Below are 10988 nucleotides of genomic sequence, written 5' to 3' on the forward strand. Positions count from 1 at the left end.
ATTTCAGAGAATAAACAGATAATCCCATTATCCTAATATTCTCTGAGTGAAGAAAATCAAATTTTAATTTATGATGACCTAAAATCCTAGTGCCAGCCCTAAAGGCAATAGGAGGAACAGTCATCAAAACCGATCAAAAGGATAAGATGATTTGATCCAGGAATAGAATAAAACCAAATATTAAAAGTCTTATTTGGTATAAACAGTAAAACAATCCAAACAGACATTTCTACCATACATTAGTTACTATATATCACTATCCATTAGAAGTCTTATATATTCTCAGATACTCTCAAATGGGGCAAATGGATAACTAAACCATTATCTTAAAATAAAACTTTTCACTAACCTTCATTCTCCTCTCCAGTAACAAGATTTACAAAACTAAAATACGTTTGAGTTTCAGCTCAGGTCATGATCTCAGGGTTAAGTTTTATAACTGAATACATTATGTGTCATGACCGAAAATACTTACTACATATTATAGGCCAAACTTCCTAACCTTCTCAGGGCCCAAATTTTCCTTAGCACTGAAATGTTGGAAGAGCTACTTCACAAAGCCTTTTATAAGGCTTCAATGAAACAAATCTATAAATTCACTGGCACATTACAAAGCACTATGGACACACTCTATAAATACCTGATTTTTCTTACCTTCAAACCAAGTAATATAAATTAAGATATGTATATACACTCTTCACTTAAAAGAAATCTAATTTCATCATTTTACATTTAAAGTACTAGGGAATTGAAATCTCAGACTGCCACACTTAAAAACTCCCCCAGTGTTTAAGATATATTTATAAAAACCAATTCAAATGTCTCTGAAATAATAAATCAATTTCATAAAGAAAGTAGATAACGATTTTACCATATAAAATAATGAAATCCTCAGTAAATAAATCTTTGTCCATCTGATGTATTTTAGGAAATCTACCATTATGTAGCCTTCTCAAAAGAAAATATTAATACACTTACATCATCTTAGGCTCTCAATTGGTTAACTACTTGTTTATTATTACTACAATACAGAATCCATGTTTTATAAAAATAAATTTGTATGTAAATACACATACTCAGACAACCCCTCAGTCAACAGAAAGAAAAAATCCACATTTCTCTTCTCTGAAAATGACAAATTTCATTTCCAAGTTGTAAGCTGAAAAATACATCCAGTCTCACCTTGCTGTGATGCAGGAATAAGGACCTGTTGGGTCTGCGCTTGCTGAGGTACTGTCTGCTGTGGCTGAGTTTGCTGATGGTGGTGGTGGTGGTGATGTTGCTGCTGCTGGGGTTGATGTTGCTGCTGAACTTGCAATAAAAGCTGCTGCTCTTCTGAATGAAATCCATCTACTGCCCTAGACTGCATTAGTTTATTCTCCCACAACTAAGGCAAAGAAAAGTAAAAAACATTCTAAGTCAATGCTAGTAAAGGTAACTCCAGCCACATGGACAAAATATATTTTACTAGTCTGTTTATAAAATTCTCCCATTTTCAATCTTTATTTTCTCCTCTCACCCTAGGACAGCTATTATAATGGGAAAAAAATCAGATACGGGCAAAAATAAGAAAGAAAATATTTATGACTATTTCATACTTTTCCCTAACACAGATCCTCTCTAACAGACTTAAGTGTTCAATCTGGAGAATCTCGACCCTTATAAGAAACTGCCCAAGAAAGAAATAAACCATTTTTTAAATATACAAAATGAAATTAATTTAGTTATTTTGGGGTGCACCTGCGTGGCTCAGTCAGTTAAGCATTTGACTCTGATTTAGGCAGTAAGCTCTGCACAGTTTGACCCACCTCCCAGCCCCCACTCTTGAGGACACATATAGTCTCAAAAAAGTAAATCTAATATTTTAAAAAAGTAATTCAGTCATTTTGTACACACACCTAGCCCATACACACACTTTGTTTTCTCCCCTAGGATATCCTCTTGGAATACTGCCTAACACACCTGAGACTTCGAGGAGATCCTTCAAAAAGGTCTTTTTACCATACTCACAATGATTTTTACATCTTCCAATACTTCGAACTGTTCCAGAAATTCTGTATTTGTAGCTACATGCTAATAACAATTCCAGCATATCTCTAATGGCTTGCTAAAAAAGTAAACTAAAGGTCAATCTCCCAAAGCAACAATTCCCCTTAGTAAGCTCACTGTTTAGATCTGCCTGAAGACTACAGAGATACTAACAGTATCTCCCTCCACTGGTTGTTGTGAAGATTCAGTAACATATTTATGTAAAACGTTTATCAGAATCTAGCATAAACTCAGTGACCAATAAATGTTAGTTTTCATTATTACAGTGCTAGTGCTAGTAATTGTGTAATAGAGCATTACACTAGAAATCAGAAACATGGTCCTCGTTCGGCCACTATTCGGTTTTGTGGACAAATTGCCTAACTTTCTTGGGCATTTTCCTCATCTAAAAAGAGGACAAGCTGATTTACTTCTAAAATCACTTCCGGCTAAGAAATCGTAAGTGTCTGAAAAATCTCAAATTAAAAACAGCTAGAATTCTACCTAGGGTAACAAAGAATTACTTTCGGAGAGCTCAAGTTGTATCTGGTTCATCTCTGTAGAGTAGGCATTTAGCACAACACACAAGACAAAATGGACACCTATTACTGTCACTATCCCTTCCAAAGCATTGTTCCAATATGTCCTTACTAGTATGGCCCTGGTTCAAGTCCTTTCCTCCCACCAGTACTACCATAAAGTGTAATGACTTAGCCCACTGAGCTCCCCATATCAAGTCATAAATTCTACAAATAATTACTGAGATCTCCTATATACTAGGCACTATTAGAGGCACTGAAACAGTGAACAAGCCTGACAAAATCCTTCCCCTCACAGAGCCCACCAATCTAGTGAAAACTTGCTCTTCCAATCTATCCTCTATAAATCAGTGGTCCTCAAAATACTGTCATCAGCATCACCTGAGAACTTGTTAAGCATACTAATTCTCAGGCCCCACGCCAGACCTACTGACTCAGCAACTCTGGGGATGGAGCCAAAAATCTGTTTTAATAACCTGTCCAGGTCACTTTAATGCATGCTATTAAAGTCTAAACCAATGCTTTTCAAAGTGCATATTGCAACCCATTAGTGGGTTGTTAAAAGTCAATTTAATTTTTTTTCTTTTTTGGTATAAGTAATTGAATTAAAAAGAAAATGTCAAACTGTGCCTCTATCAGGTCAGACTCTCTGCAACAGCAGTCCAAAAATCTGCATTTTAACTAGCACCCCAGAGAATCTTTCTCACTTTGAAGATTAAGCTCCTTAATACAGAATTATGTTACCTCTGTAACTGCTACTATGACTCGCATTCTACTTTCCTAACAGTGTCAACGTACTTTAAGTTCCCTGAATATAGCATACCTATCTCATGTCTAAATCTTACTAAACCATTCCCTCTGCCTAGCAGTCTTCCCTCATGATTCCCTAAACAATGGATATGTCAAAGTCACATAGCCTCGAAAGAAATCACTCACTGCCTCCAAATTCTAGAAATATTTTTTTTAAGATTTTATTTATTTATTTGACAGAGAGACATCACAAGTAGGCAGAGAGGCAGGCAGAGAGAGAGGAGGAAGCAGGCTTCCCACTGAGCAAAGAACCCGACACAGGGCTCGATCTCAGGACTCTGGGATCAAGACCAGAGCTGAAGGCAGAGGCTTTAACCCACTGGGCCACCCAGGCAGCCCTCTATCATACTTTTCACACCAAGTCTACCTTCTCTACTGAAGTATGAACTCCTTCAAGGCAGAGACTGTCTTATTCAGGAGGCAGCAGAATGACTAAGAGCTTATCAGACATTTAGATTTAATTTCAAAGAAGAGACGGGCAAACAAACTGTTGTTTCTAGCTAATGTACGGATGCTACTGACATCTTGGCCAAGACAATTTTTATTGTACAGGTAGTGCCACAGGAAGTATACCCCCCACCCCAAAAAACCCCCCAAAATCCATTCTGGACTGTAGCAGATTAAATGTCAAAGGTGCCCACTAGACATTAAGACAAGCAAACATGGCCCCACACATTTCCAACTGCTGCAGGTGGGTAGGGAGCAGAGGAAAAAGGGGTGTTGGAGTAGGCCACTGAGAATTCACATTTACCAAGTACCAAATACTGTCCCAGGTAACATGAAAAATACAAATACAATACTGTATATTTAGCATTAAACTTTAATATCAAATAATATAAAGTTCAAACTAATTATTTTGTTTTTATCCAATTTTTTTATGATTTTAATTGTACTTATCAAAATACTCTACTATTCAAATATCACCTATTTATTTTTTTTAAAGATTTTATTTATTTATTTGACAGAGATCACACGTAGGCAGAGAGAGAGGGGAGGAAGCAGGCTCCCTGCACTTTCCAAGTAACTTTACACATAGACTCATTTTTACAAAATCCTGTAACACAGACATTGTTACTATCTCCTTTTTACAGAAAAACAACAACAACAACAACAACAAAAAACAGAAGAACAATAAGTTAGATAATTTATCCAAGACCACCAACCAACAGCAGGCAAAGTGGTATATAATCCAGGCAGTCTGATTCCAATATTCCCAGTCACAGAACCTGGACCCTGAGAGTGAAGACTAAGTGTCCTTTAAATTCTACACCCTAGACCCCTTGCTTGCCACATCCTAATCCTAGCTCTGGTCCAAGTTTTAATCTCTACACTATATTGCTGCTATCACAGCAGGTCCAGTCACAACTCTGGTACCTTCCTTTTCCCTGGTAAGTATTATACATGTCATCTGAAGACAAAAGGCCTTCATTAAAGTCTGTACTATTTGCTAAATAATCTTATCAAAGCATATTCCTTCTGAATCTATTTTTTGACCTATAAATTTGTGATTAAATCTATGGTTTCCTGGCAGTTTGCCAGGCTAGAAATTTGAAGGATTCTACTTCCACAAAACATCTAGTTCCTGAATAAATACAAGAAAACTGCATTTCTGGGCTCCCATGAAATGAGGTTGGGGTACGGAGATCCCCCCAAGGAAAATGAAGTAGAGAATAATAAATTATTGTTCAAGTTATGGCCCAAGTATTTATATACAACTTGAGTATATTTAGAAGAGTGATTCTCAATCAGAGGTGGTTTTGCCCCCCAGGGACATTTGGCAATGCAGAGAGAAATTTTTAGTTGTCAGAAATGAGCAGTACTACGGGCATTTAGTGGGCAGAGGCCAGGTATGCTGTTAACATTCTACAATGAACAGAACAGCTCTCTGCAACAAAGAATTAACAAATGACAGTAATGTCAAGGCTGAGAAACCTGATCTAGAGACCAATAAACTGAGTTTCAGATTTGTCTCCAACTGAGGAAATTATTCTCACTTTATTTCATTGAGAAGAGAGGCCAAGTTTTATATGTACTTGCTATTTAGATATGGGTAGGTCTGCCAGTGTGGAAATGAGGATGACTTTACCATTCACTTTAAACAGGATTTGTAGACTGTCATTCCCACCCATAATCACTCACTAACCCAAAACACAATTTACATTCAAATACAAATTAAAGAATACCAAGACTATGTTTTAGGTGTTTTTTCTATCTCCCATAAGTTTATACATTCAAGTAGGTCCAAAGTGTTTCAAGAGATAACCTCTGTGACTTTTTTAATCACCTCTCTTCCAGCATTATCTAGTTAGACTTCAAATTACATGCACAGTCCTTACTCGTCTTAATTCGTCATCTAATTCACCACTGTATCCTTCAGCAGTGGTGAAGTTTTTGATAAGAGTCTGTGACACAGCCAAAAAACGGGGAGGAAGGGGTTAGAACTAGACAAAGTTCTCTGTGAATAATAAAACATAAAAGCAATGTTAGTTTTTATTAACAAGATGTCTAAACCTGTAGAATATAATACAGTATCTAGCAGCCACACATAGTGATTTATTTATTTTTACTTTTTAATACATGGTGATTTAAATTGCAATTAATTATAATTAAAAATTTAGTTCTTCAGTTCCATTAATTACATTTCAAGTGCTTAATAGCCACATGTCACTAGTGGCTACCACACTGGAGAGTACAGATACGGACCATTTATCACCACAGATAGGGCATATTCTGGAAATTCTGAGATCTTGAAGAAATTCAGTAAAGAGAATTAAAATAACATAAATTCCATTTAGTGTAACAGTGTATTTTCAAACAGTTACAACCCACAATAGAAGAGTATGCCCCATCTGAAAAACAGCAAAAATATTAAAATACTTTGTTCTGTTAGGTTCTGGAACCATGTTTGTTATTAACTAACTTAATTAAATATTTACTGAATACCAACCACATATGTGAGGCACTGTGCTAGAGACTAGGGATTCAAAGTTGAATAATTCACAATTTTTGTCATTATACATCAAACAATGTATAACACATACATAATATTCATATATTATATACATTATTTATCTATTACACTAATATATTTGAAAAATCAAGTGTAATAAAAATAGAGTGAGATCTATTTAATCTCAAAGACAGCTCATTCTCTTTGGATAATGCTTTGATGCTAGTGGGACCAGTAGAAAAAATAAAGTCCCCACACTTTGTGAAAAGCAAGAATAGATAACCAACAACCTGGATTGAATACCAATTTGATTTAGAGTGGATTAAAGAATTTGGGGCTGATTTTCTACATTTAAAAATGTTATATCGGGGCACCTAAAGCCTCTGCCTTCAGCTCAGGTCATGGTCTCAGGGTCCAGGGATCAAGCCCTGCATCGGGCTCTTTGCTCAGTGGGGAGCCTGCTTCCCCCTCTTTCTCTACCTGCCTCTCCGCCTACTTGTGATCTCTGTCAAATAAATAAATAAAAATCTTTAAAAATGTTGTATCTTGGGGTGCCTGGGTGGCTCAGTGGGTTAAAGCCTCTGCCTTCAGCTCAGGTCATGATCTCAGGGTCCTGGGATGGAGCCCCACATCAGGCTCTCTGCTCAGCAGGGAGCCTGTTTCCTCCTCTCTCTCTGCCTGCCTCTGCCTACTTGTGATCTCTGTCAAATTAAATTATATATATATATATGTATCTTCTAAAGAAGGTCAAAGTACCTCAAGGAAAACCATTATATGAGCGTAAGATAAACTGCAAAGTAGCTCCACATAACACAAAGGGATCTTACTCTCTCATTCATATCCTGAGACACTTTATGCTACTTAAGCAGTATATATTGCAATTCTTCCATCTTATGCCTCAAGAGTTGGCATTCTTTTGCTTGTATTTTAGGATGCCTACTCTTCACTTTTAATCATACCATCACATTTCATGAACCATCACATTTGTCTCAAGGTAAATACAAATTTCCTCATCTCACTTAAATCTACGTGTTTCCTTCCTTGCACAGGCAGATTCTTGTTAAAAACTCCACAGAAGCTACCCCCAGATGCCTAAACACTCTAATATTTCATGACCGTAATAAAGCTGAGGTTTACTTTAAGGTAAGTTCCTAAGCTGCAGCCTCCACACTGCCACTGAATAGATAAATAATAAAGTTCTTAACATTGACTATGATTACTGATTTGTACGTCGTCCTCAAGAATATCAATACCCAATTTTTAAGCCAGCAGTTCTAAAATTTTTTAGTCTCAGGATCCTTCACTGCTATCAAAAATTACTAAAGACCTCAAAGAGCTTTTATGAAATTGTAACTAAGTTGGGTATTTTGTTTACAAATTCATTTAAAAACATGTCTTCCCACACAGTTGGAATGGTGATGTTTCTTAAAAGGTAGCTACAATGTAAAATCTGAAACCACACACCAATGAACTTTTTGTACTCTTAGATTAAAATCCATTAACTTATCTTTCACTTTGAACAAGGGATTTTGCAACATCATGCATTGGTCATTTGGAAAATGTAAATTCAGTGAATTATGTGATATTCCAAATATTAACACATTTCATTAAAGGTATCAAATATTCTGATTTCTTAACATTAACAATGATCTCATCTTGATTCTTCAGTACACATCTTTTTTTTTTTTTTTTTTTTTGAGATTTTATTTATTTGACAGAGAGAAATCCCAAGTAGGCAGAGAGGCAGGCAGAGAGAGAGGGAGAAACAGGCTTCCCGCTGAGCAGAGAGCCAGATGCAAAGTTTGATCCCAGGACCCTGAGACCATGACCTGAGTGAGCAGAAGGCAGAGGCTTAACCCACTGAGCCACTCAGGCACCCCAGTACACATCTTTTTAAATATTCACTGCATCAAAAAGGGAAGCATACATAAAGCACTGTGCATATGAAGAGTTACCTCAAAGAAAAGTACTTGTGCAGTTGAGTAGCAAGTTTAATTGGCCACTTTTCATGGAACACAACTTTTACCGAAAACATGACAAACTCTGATTATTCAGATGGACATTTGGCCAACCTCACCTCCTGAAAGAATCTGTGGGGAAACCTTAGGATTTCACAGACCTTATTTTGAAAACTACTGTTCTGAGCAATAAAGCAAAATATTCAATGATTTCATGAGTTATTACAACAACAAGGAAACACAAATGTTAAATAAAAATATCTAATTACCATTGCGTAAGTCCAAAGAAATTCAAGAGATAGAAAACCAACACCCAGTGTAAAATATATCATAAACCTAGTATTTGGCCTACATTTAAAAAAAAACACTTAAGAACACAAAACTATTTTATCAAAGCACTTACTTAATCTCCACAACATAAATACTTATGATTTTATTTATGTACTTGACAGAGAGATAACAAGTAGGCAGAGACAAGCAGAGAAAGAGAGGGAAGAAGACTCCCTACCGTGCAGAGAGCCCGATGTAGGGCTCGATCCCAGGACCCTGAGATAATGACCTGAGCTGCAGGCAGAGGCTTAATGATGAGCCGCCCAGGCACCCCCATAAATACTTTTTAAAATATAGGTACATTAAAGATCATTAAAAAAGTAAAACAAAACAAAACAAAACAAAACAAAAACCAAAAACTGTACATATGTTAAATAATTAGACCATAAATACGCAATGTTAATGGTCCATTAATAATAGTGAATGCTATTGCCAGGCACTGTGCTTAATAAGCACTTTATATGGTTATTGTATTTAATCCTCAAAACAAACCTATAAGGCAAGTCTGACCAATTCTTGTATCACACATAATGGAACTGAAATACAAACAGTGTGCCTAGGAGCAGAGGAAGGATGGATGGTAGAGCGATCTAGAACTAGCATCCTTCACCCATCCACACACTGCCTCCTGCAGCAAAGTTGAATGTTCACCCCATGGAAAAATTATGGATCAGTCCCTAGCTGAAGAGAGGATTTTAAGGGGGGGAAAAAAAAAGGCATGACTATTAAAAATAACAAAAAGAGGCAAACTCACGGTTTTTAGTTCCATCAGAACTTGTTCATCAACTCCATCATCCAAAAAGATGTCTCTTACATCATTAATAACATCTTCAATCACAGATCTGTACAATTTAGGCTTCAAAGGAAAAAATAAAAAATCATTTTTCACATATTACAAACAAACAGTCATTTTTCCAACTAAACACAATTTATTTTAGAAGCTATAACTTAAGATATGGTCATCCTAACAAACACGATTTGCTTCAATTAAAATGGATTATTTTACGACTGCATATTTTAAAAGAAGTCTCAAAGACTAATACAATTCAAATACAGAAGTCCTTATGCATACAAGGTCCACACAATTTCCAGTTATAACTTCCTATGTTGTTATAATTAAAACATCTAATATGACCCAATAAATAGCCTTATGGGTTGCTTATGTCTGGTTCCTATTATTCTTCCCTTTGTTTGACCCCTGTTAGATCTCACAACCTCTTCACTAATACTTAAACTAGAGAACCTTATGTCCTGCAGTCATTTGCCTGATAGTATCTACAACCTAATTTAAAAATCACATAATTTCTATTTTCTGTTAACCAGTCTGTGCCTTTAAGCTATACCATTAAATTGTTCATATACCCACAATAACAGGTCTCAAAGGCCCAGATGAACAAGGCACACTGACCTCTTTCCCAGGATTTCTTTCCTTTAACAACTGCCCAGATCATGCTATGAAACAGAATCATGGACAGCCTCAACGTTTATTTTTCTAATTATTATTATTACTACTATTGTTGGTATTACTTAGGAAGGGTTGGAGGAGAAGATTGTTCTAAAGGTTGCCAGAAGAATAAAAGGAGAAAAAATGTGAAAGCACTTTCAAAAGTATAAAGTATTTTTTAAAAATCAAAATGTAACGGACAATAATCTGCTCAACCCACATCCTATTTTTAACATGTTAGGCAAGAAGCTTGCATGTCAGTATGATAGAACTATCTTGTTATGAATCCTAACCATTATCTCACACAATTAAGGTTATCATCCTTTTTCTTTTAATGTTTGTTATTATTTGTGTTTTATAACCTGCTGAAAGTAAGAATTACTGGTTCCCCAATAAAACCAAGGGTTTGCTCTCATAACCAAACCTCAAACAGAAATGCTTCACTAGCATCTCTTTCAGAAACATTGTTATCACAGGAGAACCATCTAAGAAAATGCATTTCTTGCACTGCCAAAACTACAAATAACGAGTTCCTCTGTATAACTTACCTCAACCATTAAAATCTATTCCTTTTCATCACAACCAGAAAAACAATTCATATACCTGGGTTCTGACCTTTGCTATTCCACACACTAACCTACTTTACCAAATTAACCTCTGTAAACTATTAAGTTATTCATGTGCAAATGTGGAACTCTATAGGATCTCAATTTTAACATTCTGATTGTATATATAAGGAAATTGTCACTGACTATAGGTATCACTTTATCTATGCAGATTTAACCACTAAATTACAAAAATAACATTTAAAAAGTGGCTTTTTTAAGCCAATAATGATCCTTAAACCACTATTAAAGTGACGGTATAATTTTAAATTTGTTACTATGAATCTTAAGTTGATGATATAAATTATTTTTTTCAGCAAACTG

General features: G+C 35.7%; 1 protein-coding gene across 3 annotated transcripts in view; it reads right to left on the reverse strand.

Annotated features, from left to right (window-relative positions):
- The window catches only part of GTF2A1 (general transcription factor IIA subunit 1), a 44025-nt gene that overhangs the window by 29217 nt on the left and 3820 nt on the right, over positions 1-10988 (reverse strand). For all 3 annotated transcript variants that reach the window (XM_082736403.1, XM_082736404.1, XM_082736405.1), the window contains exons 2-3: positions 9370-9471; positions 1183-1387 (exon numbers count right to left, since the gene is read on the reverse strand). In XM_082736403.1, the coding sequence (XP_082592529.1) occupies positions 1183-1387; positions 9370-9471 (307 nt within the window). The remainder of the gene's footprint in view (positions 1-1182; positions 1388-9369; positions 9472-10988) is intronic.

The sequence above is a fragment of the Mustela nivalis genome, assembly GCF_964662115.1.
Source record: "Mustela nivalis genome assembly, chromosome: 6".
NCBI lineage: Eukaryota > Metazoa > Chordata > Mammalia > Carnivora > Mustelidae > Mustela > Mustela nivalis.